We start from the raw sequence: 18453 nt of genomic DNA, 5'->3' as shown, positions 1-18453 counted from the left end.
TTTATTAATACTACAAATAAATGTTTTAAATCTTATAATTCAAAACATGTTATAGAAGTTTTATATATAAAAAAAAATTATATAATTTTTATTTAATAATTTTATATTTAATGAATAGTGTTTCAAATATAAATAATTTATAAAGCATATTTATCCACTACCTTTATTATATACACACAGGAAATATTATATTATAATATTAAACATAAAAAAAAATGTTACTGGGAATACTAATCACTATTTTCTATATTAATAAAAAAATTTCGGTAGAAAATAATAAATGTTTATGAATCTTTTTTGTTTTTTTGAAATAATATTAAAATTAGGAAAAGTTTTTATTTTTATTGATATTAACGCATTAAAAACATTTTTTTGACATTTTTGTATAAAATGTTAAAAATTTATTATTTTAATCTTTGTTATTATTATTGTGGTTTTCATTACATTATATTAAAGAACAATTGATAAGTTTAGAATGTGTTTTTGTTCATGAAATAAATTGATATTCTATTTATAATATTTAAAATTAGACAATATAAATCAACCGAACATCCTATTAAGTATTTGGAAAATTATTTTTGATTTTTCATTTTTTTCTTTTGAATGAAGAAAAAATACGTTATTTTATAAAAATTTTGTATTTATTTATTTTTTTTTTACTAAATATATTAAATCATTTTTTTGTAAATTTTTTAATTATATTATTAAAAAAGCTATATCTTTTTCTATTTATCAATAATTTGCGTTAAATTTTTGAATATAAAAAATTTATATAATTATTTTCAACATAATATATATTTTTTTTTTTTACTGAGTACTTTGTCTTGGTATATATTAGTTTATACTGAATTATTTTCCTAATTTTTAAAATAAAAAAATTAAAAACATTAAGAGAAATATTTTTTCATTACTTTTTTTTTTCTTTTTTAATTATATAAATTATATTTTTATTTTTTTTAAATAATATATATTATTTATTTTTAACAACATATATATGCATAAATTACTTATGTGAGTATATTAATAAATAAAAAATGGAAGAACCTAAATGTGACATTTTATATGAACATATGAATTGTGAAAAAAAAATTAAATTAATAAATATAGCAAAGGAAATATATAATAGTATAAATAATAATAAAATAAATTCTTGGAGAAGTGCAACAATAGCTTTAAGAGATAAAATAAAAGATATTTTTGATTTTAATGAAAAAGGGTGGCACATTATTATAGGATATAAGTTTGGCTTTTTTTGTACTCATGAAATATATAATGCTTTGCATTTTAAATTAGATCATATAGAGTTTTTAATATTTAAACATGGATAATTAAAAGTATATATTTATATTCTATATTTATATTAATTTTTTTAATTAAAATTATTTTCTTCTATAAATAATTCATATAAAAATTTTTTTTTAATTCCTTTTGAAACTTTGAAACTACAAAAAAAAAAAAAAAAAAAAAAAAAATAATTTTTAGAAAATTTTTTTTTTACATATATGTAAAATTTCATTGAACGTAAAAATAGTATAAAAAAAAAGTAACTTATTTTGTTCTTTACCTTTTTATATATACTTCTATTTATACATATATACACATTTTAAAACATAAATTTCAAAAAAAAAGTGTTAAGGAGTGTTTCTTCAAAATCAAGTAAAATTATAACAATTATTTGATTATATTAAGAATCTTCACAAATATGATCAAACGTATTTTTTTTTAATAAAAATAAATGTAAAAAAAATTAATAATAAATATTTTTATTTTAATAAATACCTAAATATATAATTATGTCTGATTTTTTTTATTCTCATGTATTTTTAACCAAAAATAAAAAAAGATAGATATAATTACAACAGAAAAAAATTAAATTCTATTAATAACAAAATTAAATACATTTCATAATTTATAAGAATGATTTTTTAACTTTAAAAAAAAATTTCGGCTTCTGGAAAATAAAGGATATTTAAAACAAAAATCTTTATGTTTATTTAACATATAAATAATTAAGAGAATATTACATTAAAATTATTCATTAGTAAAAGTTATTTGCTCACAAAATAATAATTGCCTAATATTTTTAAGTTATGAGCATACAGGTATTTACTAACTACCAGTACAAAGATATATTAAATAATTTTTTATTTTAGTTTCATGATCATTTTATGGTCTAATGTTCTTGGCAAAAAATGAATTTTTTTTTTTTTTTTCTTACACTATGTGAGTTACTACACATTTTTTTATAAGTAAAAATTTTTGCACACACAAAAAAAAAAAAAAATAAGACTTTTTTTTTGTTTCAATTTTTTATTGTTTTTCTTTATTTTATGTAACTTATTTACATATTCTATGTTATATAAAATAAAAATAAGTAAAAACATTCTTATTAAAAGAACATTAGGATTATTTTTAAATATATTTTAACTTGTATTTTTTTATTTAATATAACAAAGTTTTCCTTAATTCACTAATAAAAATTTTTTTATTCAATATTATGTGAAATTAAAATATGTTTGTTTTTATTTTTTATTCTAGTAAGTTTTTTCATATGCTATTTTATTTTAAGAAGAAGAAAATAAAAAAAATTTTATGTATCAAACAATAGTTTTTATTTTACACATGTTTTTGCGTTGATTTTTTTTTTTTTTTTTTTTTTTTTTTTTTTTTTTTTTTTTTTTTTTTTTTTTTTTTTTTTTTTTTTTAATTATTTTTTTTTTTTTTTTTTTTTTTTTTTTTTTTTTTTTTTTTTTTTTTTTTTTTTTTTTTTTTTTTTTATTTTTTTTTTTTTTTTTTTTTTTTTTTTTTTTTTTTTTTTTTTTTTTTTTTTTTTTTTTTTTTTTTTGTTTTTTGACTTTTTATTGTATTTTGTTCTATTTGATTAACAAAAAGGATAAAAAAAAGAATTAAAAATAGTTTTTATTTTGTTCCTATTTTCTTAATTAAATAAATATATTAAAAAAATATGTTCTTAAATCTAAAGTTTATTTTATTTCTTACAACATGTATATATTATATATAAATACAACTTTTTTTAATGTTGTTCTTATATCATTTATAACTTTTAGAAAATATTCATATTTTTTATTTTATATTTTTTTTTTATTCCATTTTTTACACTAATATTTTTACAATTATAAGTCTTTTTCTTTGTTAGATAAACACATTAATGATATTACACATTATTTTTACATCATATGTTTAAGTATACAAAATATAATAGTTCATTTTTTTTTTTTTTTTTATGTTATTTTTTGTAACTTTTAAAATGCGTATATACATATTCATTTATATCTCACTATAATTTTTTTTTTATTTGTCTTATTTATTCATTATATAAAATTAATAAAATAAGTTTGCATTATAGAAAAATTTATATGGAATTTATTTATTAAGAGTATTTTCTTATCTTTATATATTTTTAAATATAGTTATTAAAATTATGGAATTAGAAAAAACTCACCTTATAAATTACTTTTTGGAAATATGTCCTACTGTTTTAGATTGTTCTAGAACAGAACTACAATCAATTTTAGCTAAAAAAGAAGAAGATAAAATAAGAAGATTTATGGTAGATAAAAATATAAATTTAATTGTTATAGGAAAAGAAACAAAGGAGGTAATAGAAAATGAAGGAACGGAGAGAAATATGAAATTAGAAAATGAACAAGAGGACAAAAAGTTAAATTTGGATAAAGAGCCATGCAGTTTCTTATTTGTAGAATTAAACATAAATTATAGATGTGTTACTAAAAGTATATCAATTGCATTTATGAAAAGAAATAAAGAAAAATTTTCAACATTAAATGAAGAATTAGATAAAGGTAATAAAATAAATTTGTCCAATGAGCTATTGATGTTTGTATGTGGCCAAAATGACTGTAATACCCCTTTAGATTTAGTATATTTATATTTATCTCAGGGTTTTAATACAATATTTGATGCTGCTTCAAATACTACACAACAAAGTTCTTCTAATGAATTTCCTCAAATTGGTTATTCAAGAAAAGATGTAGACACAGTAAGTGGAACAAACAAAGCTATATGTTATGAAGGAGAAAATAAAATATCAAATATTTTAATGGCAAATGTATCAAAGAAGTTAAATGAACTACTAATATCTATGAAAAATGCACAAATTGATTTAAATATTCCCATTATAAATTTAAGTGTCGATAAAAGGATAAAAAAAATAGTAGATGAAACTCCTAATATCAATGAAATTAAACCAGAAATATTAAAAGGATTATGCGAATCTCAAGAATTTTTGAACCAACTTCAAAAAGATGTAACAAAATGGGTTGAAGAAATACAAAAGCTAACAAGATTAAATGGAGATTTTAAAGGTGGAAGTGCATTATCTGAAATTAATTTTTGGATAGGTTATGAAAATGCTTTATCTCATCTTGAGAATCAATTGAAAAATCCTGAAGTTCTTCTAACGTTACAAATATTAAAAAATGCAAAAAGATATTTTGCAACAATGTCTTTTGATAGTGATATACAGCTAAGACAGTCGAAAGAATATGTTTTAAATGTTAACATATTAATGAAAGATTTTCCCATAAATGATCTTCTAGGAGCAACCAGTATTCAACAAATTATTCAAGCTATAAGAAATATCTTTAATCATTTAAAAAAATTAAAAAATACAACAAAATATCCACTATCTAGATCCTATAATTTTGTTGAAGCATTATCTAGAGACTTAGCTAACACCATGAGAAAGGTGTTATCACCACAGCCTCTACTAGGCATGGATTATCAAGAATTTGAGGTCCTCATTTCAGGATGTATGGAAGCATTTCGTGTATGGAATGAAGAAATGAGAATTTTTAAAGATATGGTGAGAGAGTTAATAAAAAAAAGAAGCTTTAATGAAAGAGCTCCTGCGAAGATGACATTTGAGCATAGTTATCTTCAAGAGAGATTAGATGAAGTAAGAAAATTCAGAAAACAACATCAAAAGTTTAAAAGTGTTATAACAAAAGTATTTGGAAATGATAGAACTATAGGAATAAATTTAAATAAAGATATAAATTTAGCTTATAGTATATTCTTATCATTAGATGCTCTTGATTTATCAAAGACTGGAGAAGATCTATGGGAAAAAGCGAAAATTTCTTATGAATCGAAAATAAATAGAGTAGAATCGCAAATTACATTTAAACTAAGAGATCAATTAGGAGGAGCAAAAACATCTTCGGAAATGTTTAACGCATTTTCGAAATTTAATCCTCTGTTTTTTAGACCTAAAATTAGTGGAGCCATTCAGGAATATCAAAATACATTGATACAAATTGTTGTGGATGATTTAAGAAAATTGCAAATGATCTATATCAATGGTTATTTGAAAAGTGATTCTGAAAAGGTGTCTACTATACGAGATATTCCCTTAGTAGCTGGATCTATAATATGGGCTAAACAAATTGAAAGAAAATTAGAAAATTCTTTAAAGAGAATTGAAAATGTTTTAGGAAGGGGATGGGAACAACATTCAGAAGGTAAAAACTTACGTCAGAATATTGATAACTTTAAAAATTTATTATCACAAAACAAAACTTTTGAAAAGTGGCTAAAAAATATAAAAAATGAGGATAAATTTGATATGTATGAAAAAATTATAAAAATAAGAAAGCTTGGTGCAAAGAATTATGAAATATTAGCAAATTATGATCCTGAATTTTTTAATTTATTTAAGGAAGTTCGATATTTGCAATCTACTAATTTAAGAGTCCCTTATTCTATAAAGGTAAAAGCTGATGAAACAAAGTTAATATACCCATATGCATTAACTCTGCAAAAAACATTTAGAACTTATATGAAAATTTGTCTTTTTATGGAAAATGAAGCAAAATTAATACCTTTTAATTCTACTATAAGCAAATTAGTAGCATCCATACATAATGATGTGCAAAATAAGATAAAAGAAGGAATAAATTTACATTGGGATTCAGATATATTAGAAACATATGTAAGAAAATTATCAGAAATAATGAATACTTTTGAGTCGATGGTTGATGAAGCAGCCAATAAAAATTATTTTGTTTTAGATACTCTTGAGAAATTAAAAACGTGTGAGATAACAAATGATGGTCAGGAAATTAGAAAACTAATAGAATGCATTCAAGAAAAAGCAGATGAATTGTATCTAGAGCACTATAAAAATGTCCACATCTGGATTGATGAACTTAACATTCTTTTAAATAAAATATTATCAAAAAGACTAGAAGAAATTATAAAATCATGGACTAACGAATTTATAAATTGGCCCAACAATGGAAAAAGATTCATAGAAAAAGAAACTATTCATGAATTTAAAATAAAAAACCAAAAATTTTATTTGTACCCTTCTATTGATTCTATGAGACAAATATGGTACTATAAGTTATCGGAGGCTATAAATATAATTTGCGGAATAACTAGAGTTAAGAACATATTCCAAAAGAAAGATAAAACAAAAGAAACTATACAAATAAAAATTGAAGATGGGAATAGCATTATTAATGATGTCATATTAGATAATACCTATAGATATATCATGTATTTTATAGATAAAAAAATATATGATAATGCAGTAAGAGCTATTAATGACACAGTAGAAAAAGCAAGTAAATATGAATCTATATGGTTACAGTATAAATCTTTATGGAAAATTGAAATTGATGATATAATTACAAGTTTCGGTGAAGATATACAAACATGGAAAAATTTTATGGATGAAATTAAGCAAACAGAAAATACATTTGACACCTTAGATACTGAAAAATATTTTGGACCAATTGTTATAGATTATAGAATACTTCAATCGAAAGTTAGTTCAAAATTTGAAATTTGGCAAAAAGAAATAGTTTCAGAATTTTCTAAAAAGCTATCAGAAAAAACATTACACTTAAAGGAGGAAATTGAAAATGCTTTGAATGATTTAAATATGCAAGCTACATTGACAAATGAGTCGGAAATAACAGCTATGCACATTTTATCTATGACTCCAAAAGATATCATTGGAATAATCAATTCATATGATATGGATGTGCTATCCAAAGCGTGCAATAGTATACATAATTTTATGGAAAAAATAAATGAAATTGATGCAAAAGAATCAGAATGGGATAATAAATGTGATATATTAAAACAAAGTGAAGTTCTACTAGAAAAACAAAGGTATGTTTTTCCGAGCAACTGGCTATATATTGATAATATAATAGGCAAATTGGAAACAGTTAAACAAATTTTAAGCTATCAAATAAAATTAGTAAAAGATTATTTCCCTTATTTACAAAGCCTTGTTTTAGAATTTGATGTCAAAGTGCAAAATAATATAAAAGTGTTATTTGAAGAATGGAATAAAAGTAAACCTTCTCATGGAAATGCTAATAGCACGAAAGCTTTGCAAATAATAAATGCATTTGAAAGTAGAATTAGAATCATTAATAAACAATATGAAATATCAGAGAAAACAAAAACTTTAATGAAAATATCTAATGATGAATCTGAAGTTTCTTTTCACGTTTCTCCAGATGTTTTAAAAGAAGAAATTATTTGTGTTAAGGGAATATGGGATGAATTAAAAATCATTTATTCCAGTATATCTGATATGAAAAAAACGTTATGGTCTAATGTAGAACCTAAAAATATTAAAAATATATTAAACAATTTACTAGATTCAATAAAAAAAATACCAGCCAAATATCGTCAGTATGAAATATTTGATAGTGTTCAAAATGAAATACAACAATATTTAAAAACATATTTTTTGTTACTAGAATTGAAATCAGAATCTTTAAAAGAAAGGCATTGGAGATCAATACTACAGAAATTTCAAATTAAAGTATATTATAATAAGTTAACGCTAGGAGATTTATGGTCTCTTAATTTAAATGCTCATGAAAATGTCTTAAGAGAAATATTAAATCAATCCCAAGGTGAAATGGCACTGGAAGAATTTTTAAGAGGATTAAAAGATACTTGGAACGAATATGAATTAGAATTAGTTCAGTATCAAAATAAATGTAAATTAATAAAAGGTTGGAATGATATATTTTCTACTATCGATGACCATTTGAATGCTTTACAATCAATGAAAATATCTTCATATGTAAAAATATTTGAAGAAGAAACATTAACATGGGATGATAAGTTAAATAGGTTACGTAATTTATTAGATGTATGGATGAATGTACAAAGAAAATGGGTATATCTTGAAGGGGTACTAAAAGGTTCTTCAGATATAAAATCTTTATTACCTCAGGAATACAACAGATTTAAAATAATTGATAAAGATTTTATTAGTATTATGAAAAAAACATCAGAAAAACCTAAATTGTTGGAACTTTTTCAAATAGATGGATTTCAAAAACAGTTAGATAGATTATCTGATTCATTATCTAAAATTCAGAAGGCTTTAGGTGAATACTTAGAAAAACAAAGAAGCCAATTTCCAAGATTTTATTTTGTTGGAGATGAAGATTTATTAGAGATGATTGGTAATTCTAAAGATGCTAAGGTAATACAAAGAAATGTGAACAAAATGTTTGCAGGAATAAGTTCATTCATAATAAAAGAAAATACAAATGACATAATATTAGGAATGTCTTCAAGAGAAGGGGAAGAAGTATATTTTAAAGAACCAATAAATATAAGTGCCTTTAAAACTTTAAAAGAATGGTTAATAACTTTAGAATCATATATGAAAATTACTTTGCAAAATTATTTAGATCAAGCAGTAAAAGAAATTTTTGAAATGGATATGTTAGAATGCACTAAAACTGGAAATGATAAAATTTTAGAATGGTCAAAAAAATATCCAAATCAAATAGTTTTATTATGTTTACAAATATTATGGACATCAAATATTGAAAATGAAATACATAATAGTTCTTTAGACAATAATAATCAGGACCAATTATTTTCGAATAGTGAAAAAATATGTATAAATCTTTTGGAATTTTTGGCTGTGAATGTAGTTAAACAGAGAGATCATAGAACAAGGCAGAAAATTGTTCAAATGATTACGGAGTTAGTGCATCAAAGAGATGTAATACGTATATTAATAGAAAAAAATGTTAGAAATATTAATGATTTTTCCTGGCTTCAATTTATGAGATTTTATTGGGATCCTAAAAAGACAGATAGTAATGTTAATTTAATTATAAAAATGGCAGACGCAACTTTTGAATATGGATATGAATATTTAGGTATGTGCGAAAAGTTAGTTCAAACACAATTAACAGATGCTTGTTTTTTGACATTAACACAAGCGTTAAAAATGAAATTAGGTGGTAACCCTTTTGGACCTGCAGGAACAGGTAAAACTGAAAGTGTTAAAGCTTTAGGCGCACAGTTAGGAAGATATGTATTAGTTTTTAATTGTGATGAATCATTTGATTTCACTGCCATGGGTCGAATATTTGTAGGATTGTGTCAAGTTGGTGCTTGGGGATGTTTTGATGAATTTAATAGATTAGAAGAAAGAATTTTGTCTGCTGTATCTGAGCAAATTTTAACAATTCAAACAAGTTTGGCTCAACGAAAGAATGAAATTGAACTTTTAAATAAAAAAATAGGATTAAATAAAAATGTGGGTATATTTGTAACTATGAATCCTGGATATGCAGGAAGGTCCAATTTACCTGATAACCTAAAGCAATTATTTAGAAGTTTTGCCATGATAGAACCAAACAAGCAACTAATTGTCCAAGTAACTTTATTTTCACAAGGTTTTATTAGTGCTGAGCATTTATCAAGTAAAATTGTTTCTTTATTTGATTTATGCTCTGAGCAGTTATCTAAACAACCTCATTATGATTTCGGATTGAGATCCTTAAAAAGCGTTTTAAATTCAGCTGGTAATTTAAAAAGATTAGCATTATTAGAAAGTGTAAATAAAAATGATGAAAACAATAATGATACTAATAAAAATGATAAAAATTTGAATAACTCTATTGAAAACATAGTTGCAGTGGAACAAACTTTGCTATTGAAGTCAGTATGTGACACTGTTTATCCAAAATTAGTTTCTAGCGATATACTCTTAATAAAAAATTTATTGACAGGTGTATTTCCTAATGCCAATACAGCAGCATTTGAAGAGAAGGCCTTAATTAATGAAATATATCGCATGTGTAAATTAAGATATTATACGCCTGAAGAAAAATGGATTACTAAGATTTGTCAAATATATCAAATAATGAAGCTACAACATGGGGTAATGTTAGTTGGTGATGTTGGAACAGGAAAAAGTAGCGCATGGAAAATACTTCTGGATTCATTAGAAGCATTAGATAACATAAAAGGGTTGAGCTATGTCATAGATGCAAAATCCTTAGATAAAGAAGAAATATATGGGAAATTAGACAATATTAATTTAGAATGGACAGATGGTGTATTTACAGCTATTTTGAGAAAAATTCTTTATAACTCTGCTCAATCAGGGAATCCACCCAAAAGACATTGGATTGTTTTTGATGGAGATGTCGATCCAGAATGGGCAGAAAACTTAAATAGTGTTTTAGATGATAACAAATTATTAACTTTACCAAATGGAGAGCGTTTACCTATACCTGAAAGTGTTAGAATATTGTTTGAAGTAGATACTTTAAAGCATGCAACTTTAGCAACTGTTAGTAGATGTGGAATGATATGGTTTTCTAGAGATATTTTATCCCCTACAATACTTTTTAAACATAGATTACATAAGCTAAAGTATGGTGATAATGATTATCTTCGTAAAATGGATAACTTTAAGGCATTTATTATGAATAACAGTGAAAATGTAGAAAATGAAAGTACGCGCATGAATGATTCAACAATTCTTGAAAATTCTAAAAGTTTCGAAAATAATAGTGAAGATAAAACAAAAGAAAAACTTATGGATAATCTCAGAATAAATTCAAGAATCTTCTTTGATGAAAATGAAGAAAATTTAAATTCATATAAAGTAAAAACTATTGCATATAGAGCTATTGATCTTATTAGTGATTATTTTGAGGAAAATGAATTTGTTCATCAATGTCTTCTTGGTGCGAAAAATTTTGAGCATGTAATGGACTATGAATATATAAGAGTTATTGAGAGTACATGTTCTCTTTTACAAAAGGGAATTGATAATTTAGTTCAGAAGAATGAAAAATTAAATGATACTTTAACAGATAGTGAAATAGAAAAGTATATTTCAAAATGGCTAGTTGTTAGTGTATTATGGGGAATAGGTGGTTCTTTAAATCTTGAATCAAGACAGAAGTTTTCACAGTTTGTTCAATCAATTTGCTTTGTACCTTTGCCTCCTGATTTATTATCCGTAGATGATACGCTTGATGAAAATTCTTCAAAGTTATTTAAAACTTTGTTAGATTATGAACCTAGTATTGAAGATGGGGAATGGCATAGTTGGAAAAAACGTGTAGAAATAGTTGATGTAGACAGAACAGAAATATCTGATGCAACTCTTGTTATTGAAACAATGGATACAATAAGACATGCAACTGTTTTAGAAGGGTGGTTAAATTTAAAAAAACCATTTATTTTATGTGGACCACCAGGATCTGGGAAAACTATGACATTAACTTCAGTTTTAAAAAAATCATCTGAATTTGATATAGCAGCATTAAATTTTTCATCAGGATCATTACCTAATTTATTGTTGCAAACATTTGATCATTATTGTGAATATGTTAAAACAACAAGTGAATTAGTTTTACGACCTTTACAGCCAGGAAAATGGTTAATTGTATTTGCTGATGAAATTAATTTGCCTACTCCGGATAAATATGACACACAAAGAATTATTATGTTTATGAGGCAATTATACGAGTCTCAAGGATTCTGGAAATATGAATCTAGTAATAATCAGTGGAATTGGGTAAAAATAGAAAGGATCACGTTTGCTGGTGCATGTAATCCTCCAACAGATGCAGGTAGAAACCCCTTAAGTAATCGCTTTTTAAGACATACACCGGTGTTGTATGTAGATTTTCCAGGTTATGAATCTTTAAAGCAAATTTATGGAACATTTAACAGAGCTATTCTTCGTAAATTTCCTGAATCATCACATATGGCCAACAATTTAACTCTTGCTATGGTTGACTTTTATACTAAGTTTTCCGAAACTTTTACAATCGATATGCAACCTCATTATATTTATAGTCCAAGAGAGTTAACGAGATGGAAATTAGCATTGTATGAAACTTTAGAACATTATGATGAATTAAAAAAAAGGGATTTAGTAAGATTGTGTATTTCCGAAGGATTAAGGATATTTCAAGACAGACTTATTTATAAAAAAGAAAAAAAGCAAACAGATAAAATGATAGATGATATATTTAAATATAGTTTTCCTGATATTACAGATAATGATCTGCAGAGACCAATTTTATTTAGCTGTTATATGCAAAATCAATATACGGAAATAGATAAAAATGATTTAAAAGAATTAATACAAGGAAAGTTAAAAATTTTTAATGAAGAGGAAATTAATGTTCAATTAGTTCTATTTGATGAGGTTTTAGATCATATTACAAGAATTGATAGAGTTTTAAGGTTACCATTAGGACATTTACTATTAGTTGGAGCATCAGGTGCGGGAAAAACTATATTATCAAGATTTGTTTCATGGATAAATGGGTTATCAGTTTTTCAAATTAGAGCTGGAAGAAACTATTCCACAGAATCCTTTGAGGCAGATTTAAGGTATATTATGAAACGAGCTGGAATTAAAGAAGAAAAAATAACATTTATATTTGATGAATCAAATGTTTTAGGTCCTGCCTTTTTAGAAAGAATGAATGCATTATTAGCAAGTGGAGAAGTTCCAGGTTTATTTGAAGGAGATAATTATACGGCTTTAATAAATGAATGCAAGGCTGCTTATGGATCAAAAGTAGGGCTAGACGAGTCTGATATATTCAAAAAATTTACAAAGCAAGTTCAGCAAAATTTACATATTGTTTTTACTATGAACCCTGCAAATCCAGATTTTTCAAATAGGCAAGCAACATCCCCTGCATTATTCAATAGGTGTGTTATAGATTGGTTTGGTGATTGGTCTTATAGTGCTTTGCTACAAGTTGCAAGTGAGTTTATTTTTAATCTTGATTTACCTAATAAAGCTTTTTATATGGAATATATAGAAGATGCCCACATAAAAGGAAAAATACAATATAAAGATAACAAATCTTATTTTTTATCAAAGGCTATAGTAGAAATTCATAATTCCGTTGGAAAAATTAATAATATTCTTATGAAAAAAGGAAACAAATACAATTATATGACACCAAGAGATTTTCTAGATTTTATCAAACACTTTTTGAAAATAATAGATGAAAAAAAAGAAGAGGTTACTGATCAAAAAAAGCATTTGAACTCTGGTTTAAATAAATTAAAAGATACAGAAGAACAGGTTGCCGAATTAAGAAATTCTTTGGCTATAAAACAAAAAACTCTTGCTGAAAAAGATTTTGAAGCAGAAGAAAAGATGAAATTAATGATAGAGCAGCAAGCAGAGACAGAAGACAAAAAAAAGAAAGCTGAGATTCTAGCAAAAAAATTAGACGAACAATTTATAATAATTGAGCAAAGAAAAGAGGTAGTAAGAAAAGAACTGAGTGAAGTGGAGCCAAAGTTTAGGGATGCAGAAGAAGCTGTTAAAAATATTCCAAAGAAAAATTTTGATGAATTGAGAGCAATGGCAAATCCTCCAATTTTAGTAAGAAACGCTATAGAAGCTGTTGCTATATTAATTATAAATGAAGGTGATAAAAGTGTCACATGGGAAGATGCTAGAAAAGTTATGAAAGGTCAAGATTTTATAAATAAAGTTTTATATTTGGATAAAAAAACTGTAAAACCTCAAACTAGTGCACAAATAAAAAAAAGAATAAATAATAGCGATTGGGATGTTGAAAGAATAAACAAAGCATCTAGAGCAGCTGGTCCATTAGCTAAATGGGTTGAATCTGTTATTACTTTTTTAAATATATTAGAAACAGTGAAGCCATTAGAAAATGAAATTGAGAAATTGCAAGAAGAAACAAGAATTGCAGAAGATCAATATATAGAGCAAAAGGAGATTATTGCAGAGTTAGAAAAGAAATTATTACAATATAAAAATGATTATGCTCAATTAATTAGTCAAGTACAAAATATAAAACAAGAAATGGAAAAAGTAGAAAATAAAATAAAAAGATCTATTAACTTAATTGAAAATCTAAAATCAGAAAAAGAAAGATGGTCAGAAACATTCATTAATTTAGAGGCTGCTTCAGAAACATTTATTGGGGATTGTCTAATAGCAGCAGCATTTTGTGCTTATATAGGTTTTTTTGAGCATTATGAAAGACAAAAATTAAAAAAAACATGGGGAGAAATTATAAAATTCCATCATATAAAACATAGATATGACTTATCATTTATTGAATTTTTATCAAGGCCATCAGAAAGATTGCAATGGATAGCACATAGATTACCAAGTGATGAATTATCTATGGAAAATGCTATAATTATAAATCGCTATATAAGATATCCAATGATTATTGATCCATCAGATCAAGCTACCAATTTTTTACTTAATCAATATGCAGACAAAAAAATATTAAAGACATCTTTTTCTGATAAGAACTTTATAAAAAATTTAGAAAGTGCTTTAAGATTTGGTTCTACATTATTAGTTACTGACGTGGAAAAAATTGATGCTATTTTAAATTCAGTTTTAAACCAAGAAACGCACAAGCAAGGTGGTAGGTTATTAATTACTATAGGAGATTCGGAAATAGATTTTTCTCCTTCATTTAATTTGTTTTTAACATCAAGAGATGCTCATTTTCAATTTACACCTGATTTATGTAGCCGAGTGACATTTGTAAATTTCACTTTAACTCCTTCTTCCCTTCAAAATCAATGTCTAAATATGATACTAAAAAATGAACGTCCAGATATAGACAAAAAAAGATGCGATTTATTAAAATTACAAGGTGAATATAAAGTAAAAATAAGAGAACTAGAAGAATCATTGTTATTAGAATTATCTAACGTTAAAGGAAATATTTTAGATGATGATAATGTTATAAGCACTATGGAAAAATTAAAAGTACAAGCTGCTGAAGCATCTAAGGAAGTAAGTATAGCAGAAGAAGTTATGGCGGAAATTGAAAATGTTAGTAATCAGTATCTATCTTTAGCTCAAGGATCTGCTAGGATTTATTTTGTTTTGCAACATTTATGTAATATTAATTTTCTATATCAATATGACTTAAATTTTTTTTTTAATATAATGAAGGATGCGTTAAATGATAAAGATTTATTATCAAAGGTAAAAAAAAATGATTATAAAGAAAGGTTAAATATTTTAGAGCATTTAATATTTTCTTTGACATATGATCGTGTTGCTAGAGGTTTGCTGCAAGAAGATAGATATGTTTTAGGTCTTCAATTATGTTATATTAAAAGTATTATAGATCCTAATATAAACATAGATCAAAGTCATATTCACTTTTTATTAAAAGACCATTCTTCTAATAACCAAATAGATGATGTAAATGACAAAAAAATTGAAAGGAGTATGTTACCAGAATATAGTGATGAGCAAATTAATACTTTAAATAATTTAATAAAACACAAGTCATTTTATAATCTAAAAAAGTGTATTGAAAACAATAAGAATGAATGGATAAATTTACTACATTCAACTGAACCAGAGCATTTAATTTCTTCCATAATTAATTATAAAAATTTAAATTCAGATAATAATAATGATTCAGGAGTGGAATTATTAAGTAAAGTTCATGATACAAATTTTGCAACTAATTTCAAGAGTAATGGAAGTAGTCTATTTGATAATAAAAATACAAGATACGAAAATAATATTTCTGAATGTTTGAAAGAATCTTTAATTATAAAGGCAGTTAGACCAGATAAACTGGATAAATGTTTTAACAAAATTATAAATATCATTTTAGGGAAAGACTTTTTGTGGTTACCTGAATTATCTACAAATGATTTAGAAAAATATGTAAAGGAGAATACAAATGGAAACATACCAATTGTTCTAATAAGTTCACCTGGATTTGATCCCAGTAATAAAGTTCAACAGTTAAGTGAAAAATGTAACGTGTTATTGTCTTCAATTGCTATGGGATCTGAAGAGGGATACATTTCAGCTGAAAAAATTATATCATCAGCCCAAAAAAATGGTGGATGGGTTTTATTAAAAAATGCACATTTGTCTCCTAAATGGTTACAACAATTAGAAAAAAATATTCATAAAGCCAGTGCAAACTCTAATTTTCGTTTATTTTTAACTATGGAAATAAATCCTAAAGTTCCTCAAAATTTAATGCGTATATCATTAACTTTTATGTTTGAACCACCAGTAGGTATTAAGTCATCAATACTAAGAACTTTTTCTTTATTTTTGGAAAATCGTGATTTAAATCATCCAAAAATAGCAAGACTACGAGTATACTTTATTGTTTCATTTTTACATGCAATAATTTTAGAAAGAAGAAGATATACTCCTATTGGTTGGACAAAGAAATATGAATTTAGCGATTCAGATCTGATGTGTGCATTAAATGTTGTCGATAGTTGGTTAGATAAATCGACAACTAAAATAGGAAATAATTTCAGTGAGCATATAGATCCTTCTAATATCCCTTGGGATGCTATAAAAAAATTATTAAATGAAGCCATATATGGTGGTAGGCTAGATAATATTGTTGATGCAAGAATATTAGATACCTTTATTGATCATTTAATGAATTCTAATTCATTCGAAGCTGATTTTAAATTAAATATTTGTAATGGTTCTTCCGAAAAAGATTTTTTAACATCTCCAGATTTATTCAGGAATATAAATGATTATATAAAGTGGACAAACAATATGAGTAATACTGATTCACCTGCATGGTTAGGTTTAGGGCAACAGGCGGAAGGATTGTTAACAACCAGATCTAATTTGAGTATAATAAGAAAATGGAATATATTATATAGTAAAAGTTGCTCTGATATTTATGAACCTTTGCCACATACTCCTTTAACAAAATCAATAAATGAAGATAATAATATAAGTATGGAATTATACATACAAACAAAAAAAAAAAAAAAAAAGGAAAAGGAGGATGATACGTTCTCTCCTAATGAAACTGAAGAGACTGATAGTGAATATTCAGAATCTTCTATTATAAGTAAATCTATACAGACTCATTCACAGAATGAAAATATTTTGTTAATTAATCAAATTCTAGACTGTTTGCCAAAATGTATACCTGATTTACAAAAAAATGAAGAAAATATGAGTAATGCTGTTTTCAGATGTTTTGAGAGAGAGAATAATTTATTTAATAAGTTATTGAAAGTAATAAAATTAAATTTAAATCAATTAAAAAGTGTTTTACAAGAAAAATTAAAATATACGAATAAATTAAGAGCATTAGTTAAAGATTTAAATTCATTTAATGTACCATCAAGTTGGTTGTTTAACGGAATTACAACCAATTTAAGTTTAACAAATTGGATAAAAGAGCTAATTAACCGTTTTTATCAAATAATAGCTATAACTACAGAACTTAATGAAAAAAAAAGTACTAATACCTTAGATAAAAATACTTTTCAAGAAAAAGATATGAAAATGAACAAAAATAACGATGAGAATTTAGAATCCTTTCTCAAAAAAAATAATGATACTATATCATCTCATTTTAAACTTGACAAAGAATTATCAATTAATTTTATATGGCTAGGGGGATTATTTTACCCAAGAGCATTTATTACAGCAACTAGACAATTAGCTGCTTTTAAATTTAAAAATTCTTTAGATGATTTAGATTTATCAGTAATAGTTGGAAATAAAACTAATATAGAATTCGATAATATGATTCACTTTACTATAACATGTTTGTCAATAGAGGGTGCTGAATGGAGTGACAAAGATAACGTAAGAAATATATATTTTGTTATGTTTAAATAAAAAAACACAATTTATTAAAATTTATGTATAATAAAAGTTTTACATTATTATAAAAAAAAAAAAAATTTTCTTTTCTTGAAAATATAATATTAAATACATATGTATATATATTATTTTATTTTTATATAGTGTTTAGTTTTAAGTGATGAACTAATTATTGATTTACCTCCTGTTACTTTAACTTGGGAAAAGAAAGAAACTTTAATTAAAAATGTAAAGGAAAGTTCAAATCTAAGTTTTATGAATTTACCAATTTATTTAGATAAATCAAGAAATTCATTTATTGGTTTTTGGAAATTTCCTGTCTCAAAAGGGTTTTCTATGCAAAATTGGCATCAAAGAGGGGTTGCCGTATTTTTATCTAAAACTTACTAAATATACATGAAATAAAATTAAAAATATTTTGAATACACTTTTTCAATAACTTCATAATATTTATTTTTTTTTTTCTTTGTTTATATATTTTATCATAAACTCTTTAAAGTATATATGAT

General features: G+C 24.3%; 2 protein-coding genes across 2 annotated transcripts; both read left to right on the top strand.

The window, feature by feature from the left end:
• Positions 1-1034: 1034 nt before the first annotated feature.
• PGAL8A_00095100 (dynein light chain, putative) lies at positions 1035-1328 on the top strand (the record flags this gene model as incomplete). The annotated part of the gene is made up of 1 exon (XM_028672099.1): positions 1035-1328. One exon carries the CDS (start codon positions 1035-1037, stop codon positions 1326-1328), a length of 294 nt encoding a protein of 97 aa, XP_028526067.1.
• Positions 1329-3442: 2114 nt separating this feature from the next.
• PGAL8A_00095000 (dynein heavy chain, putative) lies at positions 3443-18334 on the top strand (the record flags this gene model as incomplete). Its single annotated transcript, XM_028672088.1, has 2 exons — positions 3443-17926; positions 18089-18334. 2 exons carry the CDS (start codon positions 3443-3445, stop codon positions 18332-18334), a joined length of 14730 nt encoding a protein of 4909 aa, XP_028526066.1.
• Between the last annotated feature and the right edge of the window lie 119 nt (positions 18335-18453).

The sequence above is a fragment of the Plasmodium gallinaceum genome (genome assembly GCF_900005855.1).
Source record: "Plasmodium gallinaceum strain 8A genome assembly, contig: PGAL8A_v1_62, whole genome shotgun sequence".
NCBI classification, from domain to species: Eukaryota; Apicomplexa; class Aconoidasida; order Haemosporida; family Plasmodiidae; genus Plasmodium; species Plasmodium gallinaceum.
The sequence above is the reverse complement of the archived record's forward strand: the minus strand, read 5'-3'. Positions and strand labels throughout refer to the sequence as shown.